Source organism: Solea senegalensis, linkage group LG8 (genome assembly GCF_019176455.1).
Source record: "Solea senegalensis isolate Sse05_10M linkage group LG8, IFAPA_SoseM_1, whole genome shotgun sequence".
Classification (NCBI taxonomy): Eukaryota; Metazoa; Chordata; class Actinopteri; order Pleuronectiformes; family Soleidae; genus Solea; species Solea senegalensis.
In genome coordinates, this window is record NC_058028.1 from 20,061,845 (window position 1) to 20,088,736 (window position 26,892).

At 40.0% G+C, this 26,892-nt stretch overlaps 4 protein-coding genes across 9 annotated transcripts; all 4 read left to right on the forward strand.

Moving 5' to 3' along the window:
• Positions 1–320: 320 nt before the first annotated feature.
• On the forward strand, positions 321–5,954 carry LOC122773070. Of its 5 annotated transcripts, none has more exons than XM_044031457.1 (11): positions 321–531; positions 2,491–2,835; positions 3,003–3,086; positions 3,185–3,244; positions 3,660–3,728; positions 4,388–4,414; positions 4,519–4,710; positions 4,800–4,844; positions 4,961–5,023; positions 5,162–5,188; positions 5,285–5,954. In XM_044031457.1, the coding sequence occupies exons 1-11, from the start codon at positions 462–464 to the stop codon at positions 5,341–5,343; spliced, it is 1,041 nt and encodes a 346-aa protein (XP_043887392.1). In that variant the 5' UTR covers positions 321–461; the 3' UTR covers positions 5,344–5,954. The 5 variants fall into 5 exon arrangements, with proteins under 5 accessions (XP_043887392.1, XP_043887390.1, XP_043887391.1 ...); XM_044031455.1 differs by having other exon boundaries at positions 322–531; positions 5,159–5,188; XM_044031456.1 differs by having other exon boundaries at positions 322–531; positions 4,522–4,710; positions 5,159–5,188.
• Positions 5,955–6,130: 176 nt separating this feature from the next.
• Positions 6,131–8,947, forward strand: LOC122773704 (zona pellucida sperm-binding protein 4-like). The gene is made up of 10 exons (XM_044032572.1): positions 6,131–6,393; positions 6,482–6,603; positions 6,694–6,796; positions 6,874–7,091; positions 7,177–7,268; positions 7,339–7,472; positions 8,084–8,276; positions 8,386–8,524; positions 8,603–8,666; positions 8,763–8,947. The coding sequence occupies exons 1-10, from the start codon at positions 6,132–6,134 to the stop codon at positions 8,852–8,854; spliced, it is 1,419 nt and encodes a 472-aa protein (XP_043888507.1). The 5' UTR covers position 6,131; the 3' UTR covers positions 8,855–8,947.
• Positions 8,948–10,070: 1,123 nt separating this feature from the next.
• dhx40 (DEAH (Asp-Glu-Ala-His) box polypeptide 40) lies at positions 10,071–16,562 on the forward strand. Its single transcript, XM_044031816.1, has 17 exons — positions 10,071–10,449; positions 10,848–10,993; positions 11,097–11,216; positions 11,302–11,538; positions 11,653–11,719; positions 12,440–12,571; positions 12,664–12,763; positions 12,888–12,974; positions 13,419–13,601; positions 13,681–13,761; positions 13,868–14,025; positions 14,732–14,846; positions 14,945–15,053; positions 15,328–15,422; positions 15,511–15,580; positions 15,675–15,903; positions 16,037–16,562. The coding sequence occupies exons 1-17, from the start codon at positions 10,278–10,280 to the stop codon at positions 16,147–16,149; spliced, it is 2,214 nt and encodes a 737-aa protein (XP_043887751.1). The 5' UTR covers positions 10,071–10,277; the 3' UTR covers positions 16,150–16,562.
• Positions 16,563–16,765: 203 nt separating this feature from the next.
• akt2 (v-akt murine thymoma viral oncogene homolog 2) lies at positions 16,766–25,555 on the forward strand. Of its 2 annotated transcripts, none has more exons than XM_044031817.1 (14): positions 16,766–17,177; positions 19,642–19,799; positions 19,967–20,098; positions 20,198–20,309; positions 20,857–21,010; positions 21,888–22,019; positions 22,120–22,185; positions 22,276–22,344; positions 22,434–22,556; positions 22,702–22,830; positions 23,693–23,907; positions 24,908–24,995; positions 25,100–25,202; positions 25,319–25,555. In XM_044031817.1, the coding sequence occupies exons 2-14, from the start codon at positions 19,754–19,756 to the stop codon at positions 25,396–25,398; spliced, it is 1,449 nt and encodes a 482-aa protein (XP_043887752.1). In that variant the 5' UTR covers positions 16,766–17,177; positions 19,642–19,753; the 3' UTR covers positions 25,399–25,555. The 2 variants fall into 2 exon arrangements, with proteins under 2 accessions (XP_043887752.1, XP_043887753.1); XM_044031818.1 differs by lacking the exon at positions 16,766–17,177 and adding an exon at positions 17,384–17,527.
• The last annotated feature ends 1,337 nt before the right edge of the window (positions 25,556–26,892 follow it).

Consider the following 26,892-nt stretch of genomic DNA (forward strand, 5'->3'; position numbering starts at 1 on the left):
AAAAACTAAATAGCTGCATCTACTACCAATAGCAAGATTAAATCCACCTTTAAAGCAGGACCCAACCTGAAAACCACACAGTAATTGTCAACTAAAGTGTCCAAATCAACTGAGCAGTTTCCCACAGTCAAAGATAACACATTTTTAAACATTTAACCTATCTAGTTCATCACACTGTCTCTTTGTTCCGGTAAGTTTTAACAGGAAGTGGTCTAGAGTCATTTCAGCCCCTACATGGTGTTTGTCAGCATGTCAACTGTGTAAATGTTCACTATTTATAGATCTAATTTTCATGTCCATGTGTGTCATGGTCACACATTGGCTGCTGGTCAGTGGGAAACTGCTTCAAAGCTTCAGTAACACAGTGAACAGTGCGCTGGTGGTGGTCTTGTGGTTTTGTCCCATGATGCTTAGAGGGGTTCATATACATTGTGATCACACTGCCGTTCACAGTGTACAAGATGCTGACTATGAACACCGACAAGTGGATCTTCCCCTTAGCCGTGTGCTTTGTGTGTGTGTCTTCAAGTGGTGAGTCTTTCTGAGAAACTAGAGCATGAGATATTTAAATTAAGACATTCAATCAACAAAAAAATACACATTTTAAATCACTTAGTGAGTCCACTGGTACATGGATTTGTTGAAATGATGAGACATTCCTTTACTTTCCTAAACAAGTGTGTATTTCAGTATGTTATTAAGTGCACAACAAACAACAGTTTTGTCTGTTTTTACCTAGAATGGCCTTATCTGTCATTTTGACCGCATCACTTATATCCAATCTTTTGAGTTTTTGCTGCTTTTTCTGATCCTTGGAGACACAGTTCACGGTTACCTTGCAGTTGTTGCTTCTGGTAGTTTTTCACACTTGCAAAGCCAAAAACTCGATTTAGCATTCAGCTAAAACCAAGGAAGTATGTCATCAAGAGGGAGAATGACAAGTTACATCTGCTATTCCATTGTCTAATGTTTCACATGTGAGGCAGAGGAAGTCTATTATGATCAGGTTAGCATAAATGTATACATATTAGTGTGAGACGATTGGTTTGTTCATCATCCCTGATAAGATACTTCATTGAAAAGTCCTGTGCCGTCAGGTGGAAGGTTTACAGATTACAAATCTTAGGAACTGATCAGTGAAATTCATCCACAATCGTTCCCAAAACAACCCAATTTATATTGATTATTAAAACAATAAATGGGGTACAAATGGCCTGCACTGTAAAAATAAAACCATTAAAAAAACTGTAATATTCTGGCAGCTGGGGCGCCAATAAAATACTGTAATATAATGGGAAATATCAATCTCCCATTATATTATAAAACAGTCTAATAGTGTTTTTATAGGATTAAAAGGACTTAACATTGCAGAAAGGTAGTGTTATTAATTTATTTTTTGGCACAATGTTATGGTAAAAATGCTGCATATTACGTATAAAATAATCATCAATTTCTTTCCTTTTAAAAAAAGGTCAAAAAACTGTTGAAAAACTGTTATTGGGTTTACACTTGCAATAACTTATTGTTAATCTAAGCTCATATCAAATTAAGTTGAGTTTTTATGTGTGCCATTACATACATTTCTTGTATATTTAATCGATTGTCTATGTTAATTTAATATGTCCACCCATAAAATTAATTGGTTTATCCTTTAAAAAGCATTACAAGGAGTCATATTTAACAGCAATTCAGATTAAAATTAGAACAGAATTTTAATCTTTTGATTATAAGATTATAAATTTGAAAATATACTTTGATAGCAGGCACACTTTTTTGTCACTTTTCCACGACACAGTTCCAGCCCGGTTCGACTTGGTACGGTGCAACTCTGCACGTTTTGATTTTTTTGGGCTTTTCGGGAAAAGCAGAAGTAGTAGTACGAGGTTCCAAGCGAGCTGAGGCGATACTATATGTGACCTCGTCACTGGGCGAGTCGTGAGTGCGACATCCGACACAAGAATCAAACTGAACAATGCCAAACTGTAGATCAGTTAAAACGACTTAAAATATATGCGTTAATGTCCAACTTTTAGCAGGGAAATGTCTAACATCTCAGTGCTGGAACTATGTAGTGGAAAAGTGCCATTTGTTTGCAGTACACACATTGGCATGCACAGGTGGGGGGCAGGGGGCCAATCGGCCTAACTTGGTGCCCTAATGGACAATAGCCCTTGCAACTGTATTCCCTAGGAGTGTCCTTCCAATCACAAAGGGTGCCCCTACATGACAGTGTCCCAAAGGGAGGAAATGACATTCAGTGTTGTTTAGAAAATTCCCACCTCTGTGATAAGTGAGGCTGTGCTGTACAGGATGTCCCTATATGTGAGAATGTGGCAAATTATATACTCGTCTGCAGGAGGTGCCCTTTTAATTTTCACCCCTGTCCTTGCAAATATCTGTGCACGCCACATGTTTTTGATGTTTTGATGTCAGAAAATAAATGACCCTAAATACACCATCTTTCTTGTGTTTTTTTCTTTTCCTGGATAGATAATTGGTGCCATGAGGAAGTTTGTGGACATGTTTGTGAGAACCACAAACTCAGCGCTCCACTTGGCTCATCTGTGCTTCTCCCATGCAACATAACAAACAGCAGCCTCAATGAGGTGCTATGGAAACACACTGCTTGGGGGAACCTGGTCGAGCTCACATCTGATGGGCGTGTTAATTTCCTGTTCCCCAAACAGGGCAGAGTGAAAGTTTTTCCAAACCAGCACTCAAAAGGGAAGTACTCCATGAGAATAGATGAACTCCAGAACTCTGATCTGGGATGTTACTGTTGTATGCAGATAGACGGGCCTAACTGTCATCAGCTCGAGTTGGTTGTTGCAACAGGTGAGAGGCGTTCACCAAACTAATGGTTTTAAGGTCATGTTTTTCAAGCAGTCTGTGAAACTTTTTGTTTCCATGGTCATAGACCACACACATGAAAGCAGTCGAGTGAATGTGCTTGAGTTTTCAGTGAAATGCATTGCTCTGTAAAACCACAACATATCATGCAGGTGCACCAAAAGAAGGTATGTGGCTACTGATGTTCATCTGCGTTGGTGTGGCAGCTTCCATCCTGCTGAGTATCTGCAGCTACTGTAAGTACAAACCAGATCTCACTTTCCACAGCAATTGGTGGAAGAAATACATGTGGTTCATGCAACGGTGGTTATTTAAAAACAGTCATGTATTTCAGTGCTCTACAGGAACAGAACACGGAGCAATACCATCAATCTTGTGGGTCCGGGGAGTGAGGGTGAGCAATCATTTCATAAGTTATCACCATCTCCTGTATACTGCTGCTTGGTGCTCCATTACATTCACATTTGAAATACACAGAAGTACATTGTTTGTTAAGTTTGGGTCACTCACTGGAAGGTACAGTGTGAAGGATGAGTTGAAGATAAAGCTGAATATCTGTCACCTCACCCTTTCCTTCCAAATATGTGGGAATGTGTAGCCTTCAGTTATCATTAAACCTCAAAAGATGTTGAGTTTTTCCATTTAAATTGGGGCGGGCCTTCGTAGAGAAGACTCACTCTAAAACAACAGTTCAGTTTTTTACAGCAGTAAAAACAACAGTTTGCACACTGGACCTTTAATTCCAAAGACTTTTTTATGATTAATTCAATATTGTACAGCCTGGTCAATCTCTAACTTATGTATACAAGGTCCCACTGCAGCTGCCAATGCTCTACCTGCACAAGACAATCAAGATCCAGTACAAGAACAGCTGAGAGGTAATCTGTATCCACACACACATGCAAGCACACAATGCACACTCAGTCAGTCTGGGGAGGTCCTTTCCTAAATTGCATTTAGGAAAATTGATTTGGACAAAATTGACTTCTCTTTAAGTCTTGACTACGTGGGAGTGAGGGCACTCCTTATTTTAACACTTTAAACAGAGTATGAGATGAATGCAGCTGTTAAAATAGTGTTGTTTTGTGTCATTTACAGTTGCGATGCTTAAGTTTGTCAGTGGTGTAGATGCACGATCACCAGCCAGTTCAAATCCCCATGCAGTCAGTAGAGCCATTAAACTTAGTATCAAACAAAGTCCTATTTATATTATTGTGGATATTTACTGTAGGAAATACTAAACCCTTAGAACACAGAGCATTTCGGCTGCTTTTTTCCATTACTATGTTAAAAACGCACAGTATATACAGAGGCTATAAGAATGTGCAATACAGAGTGTCTTATATGCTTTTTTTTCTAGACAATCTGATGAAAAACAAATCAATTTTCACCAATCACAAGCAGTTCATGCACTGTAGATTTCCTGACTAATTAAAAAGTATAGCGAGCAGCAGTAAGTAACCTACATGTCAGCTCGTCAACCACAACGACCATGAAGCGCTGTGGGCTTCATGTGTATTTCTTTTTCTTCTTACAGGAATAGACAACAATAGTCTTGTTTATGGTGAGTTCACACACACCTTTGTCCTACTATTGATTCACCTGGCTATTAAACCAGTGTTTTTATTTATTATTTTGCTCTCTCTTAATTGATCTTTTTTGTCATAGCAGATAACGATGACCAACACTTAGCCAACCAGCAGGATGATCCCACCAGAAACCACTGTAGTCCTCCAGGAGCTCTGCAATACCTGGGCAGTACCGGGCCAGGTCAAAGTACCACCATTTATCCAAGCGGGAACCAGCAGCTTGACTTTAAACGAGGGGAAAGTCAGAGAAGCAAACAGAGATTCCATACAGGTGTTTATTAATCCACATGATAACCACAGCGTGTATAACCAGTGACTATTAAACTGCAATTCACACTGTGTTTTCGCTCACCCCTACAGAGCTCTTCAGCAGATTACGACAAGCGAGTCTCAGTGGATGTTACGGTAATGTATTTATCTTCATCACATTACTTTATAGCAGTCACGGGACAGGGCAAGAAAGAAGACATGACTTTATTTCAGTGCTCTCATGAATGTCACTTATTCATTTTATTACACAGCCAACCAAAGTGAAATCAACAAGCAAATAGACCAGTCAGCTAACGCACAGAATCAAAAGAGAGGTATTTGGATTGTTATTTAATCATTCATCACTATTGTTTCTCTTCAAATGAGAACAATTGGGCCAACTTCAACGATAATAATCAACTTTTAATTTTATGTTTTCACTGAGCTGTGTGTTGTGTTTTGTCTCACAGCAGGTTTCACGAAGAAGAAAGCAAAAGAAAGTGAGGGCTGACTTCATCTATGCACATGTTAGTCATGTTAGTAATCTTGTGCGCTGAACTGTGCTCACACTTCCTTCTCCATTGTTTCCTGCTCAGATCACGAATACAAAAACCCCATTTACAACAGAAGCACGGAGCAGCTCCACCATCCGTAGACAATGAAGAGCTTTACCAGCGGCTGAGGCGATCTCCAAAATGCTTACTTTCATCACAAAAAAAAATAAAATACATGCATGTCTGTGCAGTGTGTACACGGAGTGATACCAACGTGCAGACCGCTAGTGGCTATTCAATACATTCTTATTTTCTGGTTAGCTTTAGGAGGAAACTGGAAGATTACGGGACCACATGGTGGAGCAGTGGCTGACACTATTGCCTTACACAAGGGCATTTTTGTATGGAGTTTGTGTGTTCTCCCTGTGTGTGTGTGTGGTTTCTCCGGGTACTCCTGTTTCCTCCCACAGTCCAAAAACATGCGTAGGTTAACTGGACATGCTAATGAAGTGGACTCATGTGGAGGATAAAGTGGTAGACAATGAATGAACGGAAGAATATGTCCACTTTTTATATGAGGTCTATGATTCTGTCCCTGCAAATGATTTTTTAAACTGTGCACAGATTTCAGGTGACCCTTCTTGCTTGTGTGCTCAAGGAACCTGAAATAACTTATTCTGTAATTCTGCTCTTTTCAAGCTTTATTGTGAAATGTAATGCACAAATGAATTTGTTATTTTCTTGAGTCTGGCAATAAAAAGTTCAGTAAAAATTCAACTTGCAGATCATGTTTTTAAGATTGTCTGTGTTTCTCAATTGACAATACAAAACAAACCAGCGGTTAGAGTTTCGGCTACTTTCACTTGTGGAAGAGAAGGCACCAGAGTGGTATAATAGGTCGCTGCTGCCTCAGCGTTAGTTCACATGGGAGTAGTTCCAATTAAGCTCAATGAGATGCAGCTGGCCTACCTGTCACACTGTGAGCCTACAGCCAAAGATGGCGACTGACAGCACACACCTATTTTGGGAGACATTTATGTCTTTGTCCCTGCTTCTGTTGAAAGGTCATGTCCAAGCTGCTTCAAAACAGTTTCAAAAAACAGCTTATAACTCTGTGCACGATAACTCGTTGCGTTGCTTTGATGGGTTTATGACCGTTTTTGTGTCAAAAGTTCAATTCGCTGAGCTCCCTCTCACCGTTTACGTAGCAGGTAGGTCAGGCACTAAACGCGCTTCTTTCAGCAGATGCAGCTTTGAAGTGGTCACATTTGCTCTGTTCCTGTTTTTGTTTGCAAACAGATGAAGACAGCGGATATTACCAGGCCACTGCAATAGCAAAACAGTGTCATTACTTCCTTCACGAAAGTGTCACCTTCATTAGCTTCACAGTTGCTTCCCACAGCTGTTTTGTGAAAAGACAAGTAAGCTATAAAATGTCTTGAGCCTCAGGCCATTTCATTTATAACTGTTTTCTATTTTTCCAATCATTCTTTACAATTCTGTTCTTTTAGAAGAACTTTACAAGTCTGAATGTTGTCATCATGGCACCTGCAAACAGAGGTAGACTTGAGATTGTCAAGTCATTTCTTCTGGTCTGTGAAAGGAGAATTAAAGGTAATTCAGAGTGAACAGATAAATATCTAGAATTGTGTTGGATATTGTTTATAATGTGCTCTGTGTGTTTTCTGCAGAGGCAACCACACAGCATTACCCACCAGTACCAAGACAGTTATTTTGCAACAAGGATGGATTCAACATTACCGTCTCTCAGAATGCCACAGCCCCACCTCTGAACCTGGACTCAGTCTGGATCCCCTCGTATCAAAGCCACAACTGTACGCCTCAAACAAGGTCCAAGGACTCTGTCACTTTCCTCTTTCCATTCACTGACTGTGGCACTCAGTCTGTGGTAAACGTAAACCTCTTGTGTCCCTAACTTGATGTCCTGAAACAGGTTGGTTGACAAATACAACAGGTCTGGTTGTGTCTTGCAGGTAGCAGATGGGATCATAACCTACTGGGTCACTATTGAGACGAAACAAGTGCATCGGCAGAATGTCTCCATATTCCATGACACTCCCTTCCAGTAAGGATTCCAGTAAATGTTCATTTGTCTTTTTGAAGCTAAGAGACACTTGTTTGTTTTCTTTTTTCAGTCTTACAGTGCAGTGTAGCTTTGCACTGGCCCAAATGACTCAACTGCACATCGAGGTTCAGGGAGAAACATCTGAGTACCCATCAGTGCTGGGAAGCAGCGGAATACTCAGAGCAGAAATGAGGTTTGCCAAAGGTTAAGTTTATACATTTGACTTTTTGACTGAATTGTTCATGAAATGTATTATTTATATCTATCTAAAAAGTGCCTATGAAATGTATTAAAATGCATATTGAAGTAAAAACAATAATAATTAAGTTGCTTTTGTTGCCCTCTCTGTGTAAAGCTGGGGACACGCTACAAGATTTTTTGTCCACAATATTTTACTCACAATTCACAGTCGCAGTCAATCAAACATGTTTGAATCGTTTGAGCCGACTCTGGACGCAATCTGTGTACTGATTACCGACCCAACTGCAAACACGTGTTGCCAACGGCCAATGAAAAAAGTCAGTGGGACACAGGAAGTAGCGTCAGAAGATGAAGACGACAGGAAGTAGCAGGGATTTCGAAACAACAATGTTTGATGCATTCATTTTTTTGCATTCTTTTTTGTGGTTGGTTTGACAAATCCCTCATCGACGCAGTTGTTAAATGTGTGATCCCAATTCTTTCAGCTGTCATTAAAAAAAATGTGCTGAAACCAGTCAGTTAGTGTAAGTCTTTTCAAATTTGGTAACAACTGTGAAAGTTGTGTAGTGTGTCCCCAGCCTAAGATATTTATTTTCTGACCTTTTTATCAGCAGATTCCTCTTACAAATCTTTCTTCTCGTCTCGAGAGCCTCCAGCAGTGACTTATAAGCTCGGTGAGCCTGTGTACGTTGAGGTGCTTGTTCCCAAACATCAGGACAAGGACTTGGTGTTGCTGCTGGATGACTGCTGGGCCACAGCGACTGAAAACCCACATGACCCACAGCGATGGAACCTTCTTGTTAAAGGGTGAAGACACGTAAAGATTAATTTGCAGATGTGAGCTTTTCTAAAACGTACGGGCTTGTTTGCTAAAATAAAGAGTATGATTTGATGCTTTTATTTTCATCCAATCCAGGTGTCCTTATACTGCTGACAGTCACAGAACTGTTGTGTTGCCAGTTGTTTCCAGTAAACATCTGATGTATCCATCTCTTCACAAATGGTTCGTAGTCAAGATGTTTTCATTTGTGAATAGCCCAACATTTGAAAATTGGGTATGTAAGAGACATATATAGTGGTATCTTTTTTTGTAGAGTCCCTTCTTTGTTGTTAATGGAATTTTCTCTCTACAGGTACATTTCCACTGTGATTTAGTGGTTTGTAAAGGACCCGACTGCTTGCGCTCATGCAACAGTGGTATGTGGAGCCACATCCTATTTATCCTTTCTGTTGTCTAGTTAATCTTGTTTTATGCACTTGTGAGCAATAAACCTGTTTTTCTTTGTCTTTCAGGACAACGTCAATTAAGAAGAATCACACCAGAGCCAGGACAGAGGATTCTTCCAAATGTCGTCTCCGGTGGACCACTCTTTTATTCACTTTGAATAAAAGAATTAGCAGTTCTATTTCTATTCTATAAGCACCAACATGAGACATACTGTTGCCTTTTGAAATATGAATAAATTGGTATAAAACTACAATGTTCTTGAATATGGTTCAACTCAACATGTTTTACTGTAAATGTTGTTTTTTCATGCTTAATTTTTTTGTAATTATTTTATGTTTTTACAGTCTGCATAGTGATATATAGGATTTCTGGATTGTATCAGAATTTACATTTTATCCGATCCAGTGATTTTGACTAATATCGGACCTATACTGATACTGAGTATTGTATCAGCTCATCCCTAATAGTCACCAATGCATGAATTTGCCTGGGGGGATACAAAGTTATTATTTATTGATGGCTTTCAGGATGTGCTAGCCATCACCGGAGGATATCGACAAGTAAGATAAAGGGGAATCTCATAAACATAATTGGAATGGATAATTGGACTTAACAAAACCTAGTTTAAGAGGTTTGTCAAATCAGGTCTGTCAGATTTGGTGATTTAACTGAATATAAATATGGGTTGTGCCCCCTTGTGGAGTTGTTTTTATACACGGCGTGTTGTACAGTTCAGTGGTTCTCAAATATTTTATGCCAGGTACCACCAGAGAATATGAAGTAACGACATTACCGCCAACGTTAAAATATAGTGGTGTAAATAGGTCAGCAAAGTAAGCTACAGACCTTTCACAGGAGGCAGATTTATTCCTAATAAGATCATCATCCTCCTCTTCCTTACATATACTTCAGACACTGGTATAGAGAAAATAGATTAAGATGGAGCGAGAGATAAGGTGACTCTAATTAATATATTATTTGTTTAATTTGCTACACACTCCAGTCAATATTCCTCAGCTCCATTCTGATCAACATATCCTGGTATATACAGTAGAACAGATAACATTGGAGGACAATATATTACATAAATGAAAGAAAGAACGAAATTCGAAATCGATCATTAAAAAACACATTGATGACACACACATTGATGAATACATTTAGTAGATGTATTTTTTGTATTATTGTATTTATTTATACGCTTATTTCAGTATTTATTTATTTATTCCTTAATTTATTTGTGTATTCATTCATTTAATCATTCATTCTTTGTTTCTTTTTTATTTATTTATTATTATGTAATTTATCGTCTTCCATACAGTGTGGTCCAGTTTTGAAAAGTTTAACCAGACTTTTATTTTGAAAGAAGAACTTGAGTCACGTGTTCACTCCTTGACCAATAGAAATACAGAATGAGGTAGTTTGCGGAAACCGTGAGTGAGTGTTGTCTGTGACTATCATGCGTGTTTTGTGGATGTAAACGGGAGAAACAAATTGATATTATACGTGTATTTAAGACAGTCTGTAGTACACAGTGTTTCTTTTTGTCCATTATCTCCTCACATTGATATATTTGCACCATGTCCAAGTCAGCGAGATGGGACAAAGCGGACAGCGAGTCAAAACAACTGCCGATCTACAAACACAAAGACAAGCTGGTCGAGTCTGTCAGAAACAGCACTTTTCTGTTGGTCTCTGGTGAAACCGGCAGCGGGAAAACCACACAACTGCCACAGTATCTGTATCGAGCTGGTAGGCTGCAGTTAACTTACACTTAGTAGTATAGTAGTATCTCTATATAGTCTAGTATCTCTATGATTCTGACATCCTGTGTATAACACAACACATGTAGTAGTTAAAAAAGCAAGGTCTTTGTTCAATATATTTGTTTGTTTAATTTGTACATGTTTGTCAAATAAGCTCATATTTGTGATTGAGTCCTAAAAATATAAATATTGTTTCTCCTTCACGTTGTCCCATAATCCCCCCTTATTGTCCTTTCATAATGCTTTTTCTTTAGTTTTCCTCCAATTTTATCTATCAATCTATCATCTATCTATCTATCTATCTATCTATCTGCAATGGACCCTTGAGTGAGTCTTAAATGAAGTTTGAATCAAATTGAATTTCTTCTTCTCTGTTTTGTGTAGGTTTTTGTAAAAATGGAAAAATTGGCATTACGCAGCCTCGCCGGGTGGCTGCCATCACTGTGGCCCAAAGGGTCGCCCAGGAGATGCAGTGCACCCTGGGTAGAGAAGTTGGTTATCAAGTGCGCTTTGATGACTGCACGTCACAGGTGAGAGACAGAGATGAGACAGTGGTGCAGACAATCTAGTGTAGTAGTTCATGAACATGTGGTGACATGGTGGTGGGACTGTGTGTGTGATTGTGTGGGGCAGGATACGGTGGTGAAGTATATGACAGACGGCTGTTTGCTCAGAGAGATCTTGGCAGACCCTGGACTTTCTCAGTACAGCGTTGTAATTTTGGATGAGGTCCATGAACGCAGCCTCAACACAGTGAGTCCATTTCTTCATTGAATGTAAATTAACTCCTATTTAACAGCACCTCATCTCACACTCCATGTGTTTATATTTGCCGCAGGATATTCTTCTGGGTTTGATGAAGAAAAAATTCTCTAACCCAGCAAAAGCCACAGATGGTCGATCTTCTCCCCTGAAGGTGGTAGTGATGTCGGCCACGTTGGAAAGTGACAAGCTTTCGGCCTTTCTTAACAATTGTCCCATGTTTTCGATTCCTGGGAGGACATTCCCTGTGGACTGCATGTTTGGTTCTGCTGTGGGGCCAAAAGACATCGAAAGCACTGGTTATGTAAAAGAGGTACTGAGTTTCAGTTCTGTGTTAGCGTTTTGCTTTACCATCCAAATAAGAAAAGTCTTTGACCTTTTTTTTGATTTCACACTGATGGAAATATTCATTGACTTTGTCCCACAGGTAGTGAAAATGGCCCTTGATGTGCACGCCAGTCAAATGTCTGGTGATATTCTTGTGTTTTTGACAGGTAAGTTCCCTAACATCACAATGTACCTAAAAGGGGGATTCCGTGATTTTTTAAATTGGTTTCAAAGATCGGTTCAGCCGCCAGGTGCAAAAGCGCGGCAATTGCTGCAATGTAATCATATGAGGCAACTGTGAAACACTCTGTTATGTCCACCGAGTGCATATTTTCACCAACAATAACATTACTTTTGTAAGTGTCTGACAGCATTACTGAAGCACGGGTGTCACTCAGCTGGTGGTTTTACTTACAGAGAATTGAGAGAAACCGGGGAACATGTTGGTGTTTCTAATCGGTGGTTGCAATATGTCCATGAATAAAAGCTCATAAATGTAGCGTCATATCACCACCTCAACACCCACATTCCCCTTGCTCTCGCTTGCTTTTTCCTGCTTTGACTTCCTGCAACTGTGAGAATTCAGACCAACAGCTGGGTGACACCACTTCTAGAGGTCATGTTGTCCTTGCTCTTACAAAAACAATATGAGCCATTTATTGACAAAAACAAGCACTTTTAGTGGACATAACTGAGTATGTCACTGTTGCCCCACAGCATTACATTGTAGTCAATACCACAGTGCCATGGCTGCCAGCCAAACCAATCGACAGAGCAGAAGTTACTTACTTTCCCATGTTATAAACATAGAGTCTTGGTTAAAAAATTCAGAATTCCCCTTTAACATTGACAATATAAGCCATACTATTTGTTTTAATGTTTGACAGGTCAGTCAGAGATTGAGCGGGCTTGTGATTTGCTGTTTGAAAAAGCCGAGTCCATAGACTATCGCTATGATGTAGAAGACCAGACTGTGGAGGGTCTTCTCATTTTGCCCCTTTATGGATCCATGCCCACTGGTAAATACATACAACACCTGCTGCAGCTGTCTGCAAGATAGATTTTCCAAAGTGAAATCAGTGTGGGTTACTTTGTTCTGCTCTCACCATAGATCAACAAAGGCAGATCTTTCAGCCACCGCCTCCAAGAATAAGAAAGTGTGTAGTGGCCACTAACATTGCAGCAACATCTCTGACCATCAATGGTATAAAGTGAGTACATGTTTTGAAGTAACATTTTGAGGTAACCATGAAAGTGTGACTTTAAATCAACCTCACTGAAATGTTTTTAATGGAGCCACTCCAAAGTCAGTCTTCCCATTTTGTCTCCATATAGGTACATCGTAGACAGTGGGTTTGTGAAGCAACTCAACCACAACTCTAGAGTAGGCATGGATATTTTGGAAGTGGTGCCAATATCAAAGTGAGTTTCCAAACTTCAAATAGCCTTTGTTTTAGTCATTTCCCTGTTAACACCCATACCATTAAAGATATAATATGTAACATTTCTTGTGCTTAAAGTAGCCAAAACGTTTACATAACTCTTTAAATCCATAGAAATCTTGAATAGTAAGGTAGTCACCATTGAATGATGTCATCTGCTTTACTGTCTCTGTTATAATGTCCAGGACAAATCTACAATGGAACATCAGAGAGAGGAAGGAAATATTGGTACTGTTAGTTAGTCAGTGTGTTGTCTTTTGTTTTTTTTTTATTTCCTCTATTTTGTTACAAATGGATCATGACTATCCACTGCTGTTTCCTGCACATCTGCTGCTCAAGCTCCACCTGTAAAGAGCATAGTAGAAAAGTGAAAATGTTATCTTGTTAATGCACATTTTTTGGGGGTTGGCTTTTCTGTGATTAGGAGTGAGGCTCAGCAGAGAGCAGGCCGAGCTGGAAGAACCTCCGCAGGGAAATGCTTTCGAATCTATACCAAGGAGTTTTGGGAAAAGTGCATGCCTGATTACACAGTTCCAGAACTCCAGAGGACAAGTCTGACATCAGTGATTCTCACACTCAAGTGCCTGGGAGTGCATGATGTCATCAGGTACGTGTTCTATGTCTGTTTTCTTTACTAAAGTTCCTAATTTACTGCCACTTAACAGTTTATAATCATTTCTTCAAAGGTTTCCTTACCTGGACTGTCCAGAAGAGAGGTTTATTCTAGAAGCACTGAAACAGCTCTATCAGTTTGATGCAATCGACAGGTGAGTAGTTACACCCGTGGCCCAATATTCTGGCTTTCCATTCACAGCTGAAGTCGTTGTGGCTGAAATGTATGAGCTCTTTGTGTCTGGTGTGTGCGTGCTGTAGAAGAGGAAGAGTGACATCGCTGGGAGAGTTGATGGTGGAGTTCCCACTACAACCGGGCCTCACCAGAGCCGTGCTCAAAGCTGCAACGCTTGGCTGTCAGGACCTGCTGCTCCCCCTGGCTGCCATGCTGTCTGTGGAGAACATCTTCATCAGGCCAGGTTAGCAGTGTAATTTTATTTATTTATATTTATATTTTTTATTTGGGACCTTTCTTCTAATGTAAGACTACAACTGGTAAAAACTACCCTGTTGTCTAAATATAAAATACAGAATTTATAAAGGGAACTGTCTAAAACTGGGTTTGGTTTGGTACAGTACGGTATGGTTTGGAACGGTAAAGCCCTGGGTCTGGCTTGTGTTTGGACTGAGAACAGTGCCATTACTTGGTAGGCCGGATGTGCACTGTGCCTGATGGCCACGTCAGCGAGATATGTAAGCATGACATTGTACCGGTGTGACGACAAAAACGCAACACAACAGACAACAACGGAGGACCTCCAGCAGCTGCTGATTTGTCTCAACAAGACGTCAAACTTTGTATGAGAATAGACTGCGCGCGTTGAAGAAACACAAGTCACGAAGGAGTGATGCTTTTCTGTCGCCCAGTCAGCTGCCTGTCGTGGGTCAAGGTCCATCCGTACTGTACCATACCATTACTCTGGTACTCCAAGGGAAGGGTACCGAAAAATGAAATGGTTGGAAACAAAATGGAAACAAAAGAATATGTACAGCACCGAACCGTACCACTCAGTGGAACCATGGCTTAATAGCACAGATGCTACAACTTATCCTTGTTAGGAATATCCTGTGTGAAGAAGGAGCTCTGAGCTCACATGGCTTTGACTGATCTCCTGCTCTCCACAGGCCACCCTGAGAAGCAGAAAGAGGCAGATGAAAAGCACAGAGGCCTTGCTACCATAAGCGGCAGTACAAATGACTTTGCTACACTTCTAAGTATTTTCCAGTCTTGCAAATCCAGGTACTGTACTCATGATCCATGCTGAATGATGTACCTGTCTTTGGTGATTGTATTAACACAGTTGTCCTAAGTCTGAGCCTTTCTCTTGAATCTTGCAGTGACAGACCATCAGCATGGTGTAAAGAGAACTGGATCCACTGGAGGGCGCTGAAGTCAGCCTTTAGTGTGGAGACTCAGCTGGGTGAGATCCTCCTCCGCCTCCAAAAGGTACAGCAGTGTGCAGAAGTCACTGTCACATAAGAGACATAAGAGAGTATGTCATGTATTCACTCTGTGGAATGCTTATTATTAGTCTAAACATTACGGCTTTTTTATTTTATCTCCACCCACATCAATGTCACACTTGTGAAGAAGCTCTTCATAGATGTCTGTGGTCATGTGGTCGACTTTGACACTTATTAATGAAGCATTATATTTGCCCTCACATTACTGCTCTAATTGTCATGATTATTTTTGTGCGGATGCACCTTCTTGCCTCCAGAGAAGAGATTTCCCTGTGGAAACATATGATGGCAACAAAAGTGAAATCCTCAGACGATGCTTGTGCACAGGATATTTCACCAATGTTGCCAGAAGGTTAGCAAGGTTCATTTAAATCATCCGTATTTAAATCTGCAGGTATTGTTTTATTTATAATAATGTTCTTACTTTAAATCCCACACAGGTCTATGGGAAAGATGTTTTGCACAATGGATGGACACGGGTCTATGGTTCACATTCATCCATCATCATCAGTAAAAAAAAATTTTTATTAATGTATTTTAAAAAATACATTTTATCGGACTCACATTATGTTTAATTTTTTTTTGTAATCCTTGTTGCTCCCAGCTGTTTGACCTGGAAGCAGAGCTGAACTGGGTCATCTTTCATGATGTGCTAGTGACCTCACGGGTGTACATGAGGACCGTGTGTCCTATTCGATATGAGTGGGTGAAGGACTTGTTGCCGAAACTTCACGAGGTGGATGTCTATGAACTGAGCAGCGTGGCAAGAGAAGAAGTGACTGATGAAGAGATGATGAAATGGGAGACCAAGGAAGCAGCCAAAAGACAACAAGGTCTTCTAAGTGATAACTACAATATTGGTTTGGTAACCGTGATGTTAAACAGTGTCATGGTCTTAATGAATGGAATCAATGAATGGATGATCTCCAGATTTTTACTAATAGTGCACTTCTGTTTTTCCTTCAGAGGTTGCTGCTGAAGATGTCACAAAGAAGCTTGAGAAGCGCAACAACGAAGCCACGATCAGTGACGCTCGTGCTCGATACATGCAGCGAAAGCAACAAAGACAAATAAAATAAAGCTTTTTTGACAAAATTGTCAAAATCTCAGAAGGTCAGCTGCAACCTGCATCTGACCATGAAGTTACATTTTGATTGGGGCTTCACAAATAAAGAAATACTTTACAGCACCACATTAACTTTAGCATTAGGACTTGTGCAAGAAACTGTCTGAAAGAATCACACAGACTTTTGTGGAGGAGGAAATGGCTGGTAGTGGTCGACTGCAGGCTGTCGCTGGTTACATCTGCGTTCTGTTGCTATTCAATAATAATACATTAGATAATGATAAAAGCGATATTTATTTTTTAAATCCAAGAAAATCAGTTTAAACGTCAAAATAAAATAAAAAATAAAGATAGGTACATACGATTTACTATTGTAATGTCTGTCATGGGTATTATGAATAAAGCAGATGTAAAATTGTTATTAAATGTTGAGGAAGTGGACAAACCTGATTTTCTTTTACAAACTCGGACTGATGAGAAGAGTCAAACTAAAGAAAAATCAGATTCTTCCATCATGACGTTGTATGGATTAACTGACACCAGAAGAGGGCAGTAATTTAACGACACGGATTCAAGCTGCAGTTAAAACCTAAAAGAAGAGGAAGGAGAGAAGCCTGTGCTGTGTGGCTGCTGCTGGGACAGACGAGGATTTCTTCACCTACAGCAGGCGACTGTCCATCCTACACCCAGAAAGAGGCGAGACTGCGGGACATCTGTCCAGGATCTGCCCGTGTTTATTAATTTATACTCGTGTTGAAAAGAAATATATACCAAGTTGAAGCGCAGTGGACTCTTCTCTGTGTGGTTGCTTACGCTCCAGTGAGCCACTGCAGCAGCAACAGAACAAGCACGCCGCTGCCGCCGCTACTACTGCTGCTGCTGATGTGAAGGGAAAAATACAAGTTCAGCCAGCAGTCCACTAAAGCTGTGTGATCATTGACAGAGCTCAATACACACACGCTTGCGCGATAACCGGCTGTGGGACCTCTGAGCCCTTTCAAGGACTGACGGCTAGCTGTGTTTGTGTCCTTTCAAGTCTTGGTGAGTAAAAGCCGGGGTGGCGAGAAGTAGCCCAAGTGGCTAACTTACATGCTAACTAGCCTTTAGCTTAGTTGTCTTTTATTGGCTAGCTGCCTTGTTTGGTCGTAATGCGGTCATGGTCAGTGTCCTTGCTGCTACCGCTGCCGCCGCCACTGCTGCTGTCTGTTGTCTGTCCGTCTGTCTGTCTGGCACGACTGACGAAACTGTGGCTTAAGTGTGGATGCGACGCATTTTTTTGTCAAGCTGCGACAGGAAGCGACGTGTCTTGAACTTTGACTGTAATGTTTGTTGACTTTGCCTCAGAATAGCAAGCCGCCACACTGAAAGGATGAGGACTTCAGACTGCTTCAGTGGGTTATTTTACACAGTCATTTATAACTTTGACGTGTCTTTTCTTCAAATATTAGTCCTCTGAACCTCATTACGTTACTGTTATTGGTTTCACGACATCGTGCACTGAAAAGTGATGGAGCAGCTACGCCTGTGTAGCGATGACTTTTGTTTTTATTTGTTTGTATAAGTTAAGACGCGGCAAATTAATGAACATTCTTATGTTAATCGGCCAGATTGTTGCTGAAGGGTAAATTCCATCTATAGCACCTTTGGCAGGTTATGGAACACATAAATGAAAGACACCTAGACACAGGTAGACAGGTCAGTGTCAAAAGGTCTAATATAAGTGCTTGTTGTCCTTTACAATGCGGTGTGAATTTCATTGTCTTGTATTGTAGATACGAAGTGCACATGTTGTCCACAGACCTGGCTTGAATAGCTTGTCATCACTCAGTCGCACCCTCAGATGTATTTTGAGTCTTGCAAAGCTGGACAATTCCAGCTGTAGTTTTCATTTTTAAGTATTGTTAAAAATTGCCATTACGTTGCCCATATATACACTCACGGCCACTTTATTAGGTATACACGACACCTGATAAAGTGACTTGTGTGTTACTGTAGCCCATCTGCTTCCAAGTTCAATGTGTTGTGTGTTCATTTCTGCACACTGTAGTTGTAATGAGTGGTTATTTGATTTATTTTATCATCTCAAACCAGTCTGGCTATCCTTGTCTGACCCCTGGCATAATTTTATCGTAATTGCACCATTCTTTGTAAACCCCAGAGATGGTTGTGTGTGAAAATCAGTTTATGAAATTCTTTGACCAGTCTGTCTGGCACCAATAACCACATTCGCTTAAATCACCTTTCTTCCTCATTCTGATGCTCTGTTCGATCTTCAGCTGGTTGTCTTGACCATGTCTACCTGTTTAGATGCATTGCATTGCTGTCTTGTGATTGGTTGATTACATGTTGGCATTAATTAGTTGTTGTACAAAGTGGCTGGTGAGTGTACTTCATGACACAGGTACACTGTACAGCCAAAAACAAACATATAATAGTAAAGCACTATAACTACAATATTGCAGATAAAAAAATTGCACATGGTGGGTTTGACACAGACGTGAAATGTCCTTACCTCTAAAGTGAGTCATATGGACCGCTTATAGGTATAACAGAAAGTCTGAAGAGAACCAGCGTCTGTTTTTATCTTTATAAACAAAGCAGTTCAAACTATATTTTTGTTGTGGTAGTTGTACAAACTGCAACATTCGACCTCATCACTTTCACTGAAGTACTGAAAAATTCTGGTAAACCTATTATCTAAGATAAGCTGTTTATTCAGGGCTGACCCTGATCACCAAGGTCTCTCCTCAAACATTCTGCTGTGGAGGGTAATTACATTGGACAATAAAGAGCTTTGCAACCACTTTATAATCTTAGATCAGGAGCATTGATGCCAAAGGTTCTTTGATCTCTACTTGTCACCATTGAAACGCTGTCACTTCAAATCCATCATTATTCAGCTTTAAAATGACGATGAAACATCATGCGATATTGTGGAGAGTCGTATAGGAGTGTGTGGTGTTATTGAGTCTTGTACTATCGTACAAGTGTCAGTTTGTCACTGTCAGGATGATCAGATGGGCAGATATGCACACACATGCAGCTTTCAGCAGTTTTCTTTGTGGTGTTGTGTTTAAAAGCAACAGAGTGCTTCAGAGGAAGAGCACAATAACTAGTACTGTAGTGACAACACATAGAAGAGCATTTCACAGAAAGTTCCCTTTGTTATGAGAAATCAGTTTCACTTTGTTTTTACTTGCATTTACTTCCTTTAGGCCCCATGTCTTCTTACATACTATGTGTTTCACTTTTCCTTCCCTCTAAAAACACAAGTGTAAAAATGACACAATTGAGTGCACTGACATTATTAGTATTTAGTGGACATATTATTGTTCTGATGTCTGTTTTTTATAGGTCTTATTACGTGAATTAATGTTGATGGCCTTGGTGAGTTGTAACTGTATGTTGGAGCTAACGAGCATGTGGCTGAGCTAATCATTGCTTTAGTAGAAAACCTGACACTCTTTTACCCTGAATTAACTGGATCTGTTTCTGTATCATGTAGGGCTTTTTGTAGCTGAGCCACTGTCAGACATTTGGCCAATAGGAACGGCTTGCACAATTTCCACCAGCTTGTCCGCAGCCCCTTCTTAACCCATACAGTCTTCTGCCCCAGCATGAATGAAGTCAGTGTTGTGAGAGAGGGATGGCTCCACAAGAGAGGTAAGTGTTGTTCATTTCACTGTTTAAAATATCCACATTTAATTGACTGTCCATGGCAAACTATTTGAATATTAAATACTCTCCCTACAGGGATGGTAGGGTGTCTGTCAGCTTTATCGCTTCTTCGTAGCTCAGTTTAATGCATTTCGTCATCTGTTTTTTTCCAGGTGAATACATTAAAACTTGGCGACCTCGTTACTTCATCTTAAAGAGTGATGGGTCCTTCATTGGCTACAAAGAGAAGCCTGAGGTGTCCAGTGACCACAGCCTCCCACCACTCAACAATTTCTCTGTTGCAGGTCAGTCGTCCGTCAAGTCCCAGGTTCAAGTCTTAGAAATGTTTTCATTCTTTGTGTGGCAAGTTCTCCCATGTTCACTGATGTGTCTCTGTTTTGTAGAGTGCCAGCTAATGAAGACCGAACGTCCCAGGCCCAACACATTTGTCATTCGTTGCCTTCAGTGGACTTCAGTTATCGAGCGCACCTTTCATGTGGATAGCATTGAGGAGAGGTGAAAGACATTCATTCCAATTAATTTTTAACCATGTCTTCTGACTCTCGAAGCTGTTTTTGTTCAAATGTGAGTGTCGTTGCCTGTAGTGGGTTTAGACAATACATCTAAAGATTCTTTTTTACATGCACAAATTGGACATTATACTACCATAAGCTCTCATGTTCTGCCTCTTGTTCAGGTTTGAATTAAGGACAGAAATAGACAAAGAGCATTTTCTGTAACCCAAGCACAAAATGTTTAAATGGGCCATTGTTCTCTACACCAAGTGAAATTCGTTTTCATTTGCGAGAGCAGTTGGAATGGCCATCATGCTCAAAATAGAATTTGATGCCAGATTAGACCTGATTATTCACCCCTAACCCAAGCAATCTTTATCAAGTGTTGTTTACATTGGCTCTGCCAAGTACCAAATCTCAGTATTTTGCAGCTGAATAGTACAGATTATACGCCACCTTCTAAACTGCACATGTTTTTCCCAAAAGATATATTTTTTTGGCACAGACTAAATTTAATAAGGGTTACATGTGTGTACTCCTTGGGTCAGGGAGGAATGGATGCGATCTATCCAGGCAGTGGCTAATAGTCTGAAGAGTCAGCATCAGGATGAGGAGCCCATGGAGATCAAGTTTGGCTCTCCAAGCGACAGCAGTGGCACAGAGGAGATGGAGATTGCTGTTTCCAAATCCCAAACAAAAGTGGTCAGTATTTGCACAAGCAGTGGCTGGCAGCTGAGTGTTGACTGTTTGTCCAGCTAAGCTCATCTTTATTGAGCAAGTTGTTCAAACTTTAAGCCTCTTTCTCAAATCTTTTTCGGGTGAAGCAAGCTTTTAAATGAGAAGTGGGTGATATTTGTTTATATATTTAGTCCAGTGCTGACTCACATTAATAGATTTTTTTTAACTGTTCTGGTTGAATAGACACTGTATTACCAGCTAGTCGAGATGCGACATGGAAATAGATATTATGTTCTTCAGGGGTGTTGGGTTTTCTTTATTCCTTATTTTATAAATATGTTTTTTTTGTGGGTCTATTCTTATTTGAGTTATCCACTGCTACAGTGATTGTACTAAAAAAAAATATCACTCATTGCTTTTACTTAGACTAAGTTCTCTATATCTATTTCAGCTAATCAGTCATTTTTCACATGTTTTTTTTGTTTTTCGATTGCCGCTATTTCTTTTCTCCTCCATATGATAAAATATAGCTGTTTAATAATCACAAATAACACAAACTTCAATAACCAGTTACTGAACAACACTGATTGTCTGTCTCTCCAATCTACATTATATGTCTGCACTGCAGTGCAATTATATACAGTATTTTCAATAAAATAACATATAAACTAAATGCATGAACCAGAATTATAGATTCAATGGCATGGTAACATTTAGTTTCTGAGAACAAAAATGCATCATTTGAAACAATTTGCAGATAAAATAAATAATAATCAACTAATGCTGGTTATCGAAAAATGACTTTACTTAATAACACACTAGGTTTTATAAAATCCCACAGGTCTTACATTCATGCTGGCTCAAACAAAAGCTGGGTAATTTTTAACTCTTGTTCTTTCAGACCATGAGTGACTTTGACTACCTGAAGCTGCTGGGTAAAGGGACATTTGGTAAAGTTATCCTGGTGAAGGAAAAGGCCACAGGGATGTACTATGCCATGAAAATCCTCCGCAAAGAAGTCATCATTGCTAAAGTTAGTGCTATGTACAGTCACGGTGAAACGTTCACTTTACCATTGTGTTTGTATATGATCTTGGTCTCATTTCACCAGTTGTGTGTGTGTAATCTTCCAGGATGAGGTGGCACACACGGTCACAGAAAGCAGAGTTCTCCAGAATACACGGCACCCGTTTCTAACAGTAAGTTACCTATGCCCGTCTTATACTAAAGGGACTGTTTATTTAATATAATACTGCCACAAATGTGTGTTATTTGTTCTTCTTTGCCAGACACTAAAATATGCATTTCAAACACACGACCGGTTATGCTTTGTGATGGAGTACGCAAACGGAGGAGAGGTACGTTTTTCTGTTTATGTGATTACACCTGTGAACGACTGACTTGATTTCACTCATTACCGTTTCTGTTTTTTTCCCCTCCTTTGCAGCTCTTCTTTCACTTATCACGAGACAGAGTATTCACGGAAGACAGAGCGCGGTTTTACGGTGCAGAAATAGTGTCGGCGCTGGAGTACTTACACTCACGCAATGTAGTTTACAGGGATTTGAAAGTAAGTCTTGTCAGACACTGTAGTATCGGCACAATATTGTCTGTACAAATGGGCAATTTGTCTTCCATATTACACATTTTAATACTTTTACTGCTGCAGCTGTCAAACTAATTTTGACTGTCAATGTGAATGTTTCCCTGCACAGCTGGAAAACCTCATGTTAGACAAGGACGGCCACATAAAAATAACAGACTTTGGATTATGTAAAGAGGGGATCACAGATGGCGCCACCATGAAAACCTTCTGTGGAACTCCAGAGTACCTGGCACCAGAGGTAAAGCCATGGTGGCTTTGGATTTTTCTGACATGGATTATGTAAAGAAGCACGTTAGGATGTCTGATAGGATACTGTCTGTTGGACATCAATAACTGCAACAGCTTTGATGAAATCATTGTTGGTTTTAAAGTGAAAACCTGTCAAGACAGTGACTCAACTGATGATGATTATAAATTGATGCATGTTATAGGTCAGTTGTGTAACACTAAGGAGGATTAATTGGCAGAAATGTAATGTATATAAGTGTATACATTTTCGTAGCCTTAGACTGGTTTCACACTCGATACATCTTGTGCTGTGTGGAGCTTCTGCTATGTTTTCCATCGAGTTTTCCTTTGAAAATCATAAAACATACCTTTAAATACTCCTCTGCTCAACTAAAATCCAGGACTCCAGTATGAAGCCACACATCTGTCTGTCCTGCAAATATTTCACAGTAAAATTTTATTGTGAAATGCTAGAGGGCTTTTACTTTGAAATCAGAACAAGCTGTGTTGTCTTTGTGACATATGTGACAAACATATATGCTGAAACTGTGATGAAAGATAATTTTCAATGTATATTTTAGCTGTTAAAAAAATTAAATAGGCAAGAAGTCTATTCCCAAAAAGAGCCACTGGGGTTACGCAGCCTGTGTGAACATGAGTCTCCTTGGGTGCCTAAATTGACAAGAGAATATACCTTTTTATAGGTATTTTAAGTGAGGGTCTCGCTTTACTGAGGTTGCCATCTTGCATCTCCATAAAATAAAATACTCTCTGATATAGTGTAATCTGTTTTTTAAAAAGATTTTAGTCGTGCTTATTCCTCACCTCCGTTGGTAGTTTCTCCATTTCCCTCTAAATGTCTTCTCCTTCAGGTGCTGGAGGATAATGACTATGGACGAGCAGTGGACTGGTGGGGACTGGGTGTGGTCATGTATGAAATGATGTGTGGTCGGTTACCCTTCTACAACCAGGACCATGAGCGTCTCTTTGAGCTCATTCTCATGGAGGAAATCCGCTTCCCCAAGAACCTGGCTCCTGAGGCGAAGGCCCTGCTGGCCGGCCTGCTCAAGAAGGATCCTAAGCAAAGGTACTTGTGTGTTCTGCTGGTGTAACAACATTAGAATTGGACATTGGGATTGGGTTATTTTTGTGTTTCTGTGTTGGGTAAACATTCTACTTACTGCAGCCGTGTAGACCTAAAGACAACTTGATTTCATCAAGCGATGTTACAAAAGATAGCCTATACAGGACTTGAGTTGAGTTGAGTTGCCAATGTGGTTATGTGTGTGTGTGTGTGTATATATGTATACATATATATATATATATGTATATATATGTATATATATATATATATATATATATATATATATATATATATATATATATATACATATATGATCTGTATTGTGCAGGACATTTTTCAGTTGGAAAAAATAACCCATGACTATGATCTCAGCCAACATCATCACTGTATATTACTCTGTAAATTACATCAAAAATATATCAATCACTTATGTTGTGTTGCGGCTGATCAGGGGTCATTTGTGCCATTTGCGTTGTATCTGTGAGTTGTTTACTAGTTATTGTTTCAGTGTGTAAACAACAACAGTTCCATATGAATGTGCAGCCATGCAGCTTTGGAAAATGATTGTCTTCCTGGAATTAAATGGTGCATCTTTTGGACCTGATTAGTTTTCCAACATGTTGTGCTCAGGGCACCACAGCTATCACAGCGTTCAGCTATAAAATAGTAACCACATTATTTCAGCTCGTGTTCTTTCTTGATTGGTTTTGGTTGTGGGTTATGGCCACACAAGCACATAATTGATTGTTGTCTTGTTCAAGCCCCCGTGTTTCTGGTAACAGTCGAACATCTGCTAAAATTAGCACATTGAGCTTTGCCCGCAGGCCGATTAACACATGCACCTGTAAGTAGTGAGGAAATGAAGAATAAATGTAGCTAGAACAAGTGAAGAGGGGAACAACACGACATAAATATTTGTTCTGCTTTTCTAATGACCATGTTTGCACAACTGCCCCTGTGAAGGAAATGTGGCTGATAAGTGAGTTTTTGTGTTTGTTTACAGGCTCGGAGGCGGACCAGACGATGCCAAAGAAGTGATGAGTCACAAGTTTTTCACCTCCATCAACTGGCAGGATGTCACTGAAAAAAAAGTAAGAAAATTAAATGAAAAAAAAAACAAACCAAAACAAATGATGTCAAATTTAAAACATGCTCTGCATCTAAAATGGCCGATCTGCTTCTTTTCCCTTCTCAGCTCATTCCACCCTTTAAGCCCCAGGTTACATCAGAGACAGACACGCGTTACTTTGACGATGAGTTCACAGCACAGACCATTACAATAACTCCTCCAGATAAGTGTATGTAGATCTGCATCTGTGCACCTTTATTTTCTCTGTGCTCACTAATTGTGTTTTACAACATTTTGAACGTGTTTCTTTTTCTCCCCCTCTCTCTCCCATTGTGCTCACTCCAGATGACAGTTTAGATGCAGAGGACTCAGATCAGCGTACACACTTCCCTCAGTTCTCCTACTCTGCCAGCATACGGGAATGATTACTCAGACTTTTAAACAAGCAGGCAGGCTAACACACAATCACAAATTCCACTTAACTCACTCGCACTGCTGGGGAGCCAGAACGACACAATCTAAAACTGGCAGAAGACACATTTTCATTTGGTCTTAAACACACACACACACACACACACACACACACACACACACACACACTCTCTCTCTCTCTTTCACACACACAAACACACAAACACATACCCACATGTACCAGAAAAGACATGGATCAAAGAGCATGAAGTGAACACACGGGCTGTGAATGACTAACCTCAGCAGGTTTGTGTGCATAGACTGGCAGCTTTGTCTCAGTGCGTCCTCTCAGGGTTTGCTCTCGGCTTTCCTGTAGGACGTCTGCTGCACTACACTGGGCAACACATCAAAGCCTTGATAACTTTGAAAAAAAAAAAAAAAAGAAAAAACCAGGTTATGCCAGCAAGTCCCACCTTTTAACCAGCTGAACCCTTGCTACACACATCCAAACACACACACAACCGACCATCCCATTCACACCCTGCAAAGATAAATATATATACAGTGTAAACCTACTCGGGTTGTACCTGAGCATTTAAAGCTGAACAAAAATTAGATGCGTTTTGGGGTGAGAAGGAAAAAAAAAACAACAAAGATTTATTTGATGAATTGTTACCATTTTAAATGTAAAGCCATATTTCGTTTGTGTTATTTTTTTTTAAACAAGTGCTCTTTCTGGAACTTGCTGTTACAAATCAAGTGTGGGACAGTTCCTACAGTGGGGGGTGGGAAACGGGGGAAGGGAGGGGAAATCTAATTTCTGTGTTTGCACTGCACTCGTGTATATGAGTGGATGCATGAATGTATGGGTGTGTGCGCGTATGAGTGCAGGAGAATGTATGAACAACCATTTTCTTTATTCTCGACCATCCATTTGTGTGTGTTATTATGCACGTCTTTAGAAACTCACTGCTGTTGCTGGTATGAGGAGAGGACACTACATAACACGGCACTCTCAGCGGCCTCTTTTTAAAGGGTACAAGCATGTAATTTACGTTCGCTGTCGGCTTGGCGCTAAATTGACTCAGTCAGGATTAGAAACTGGGATTCAAGCATGGCTAATCTTTGCTTTAAATGCTGCGTTAATTTAATTCAGAGTGATTCAGCTGTCATGTTGCTGTGTCCGGACTGACCAATCCACCGACCAGCTACCTGCTGGCTAAAATTTTCATTAAGGCCAGTAGTTCTATGTGTTAAAGACGGGAATAATCGAAGAAAAGTGGGAAATAAAAAGGAAATGCATTTCCCCCTAACCTGTCTCCTTTACCAATGTAGATGAATACAGCCATTTGCTGCCCTCGGTCCAGTAATTTCACTCCCTTGTTGAGGAGTTAGGAACCAATCTTTTGTTTATTTTCTATATTTTAATATCAATGTAAGTGTTTAAAAATATTTTTAAAAAGAAGCTATTGAATGTTCCTGTATTTAAAGAATGAAAAAAAAATTGT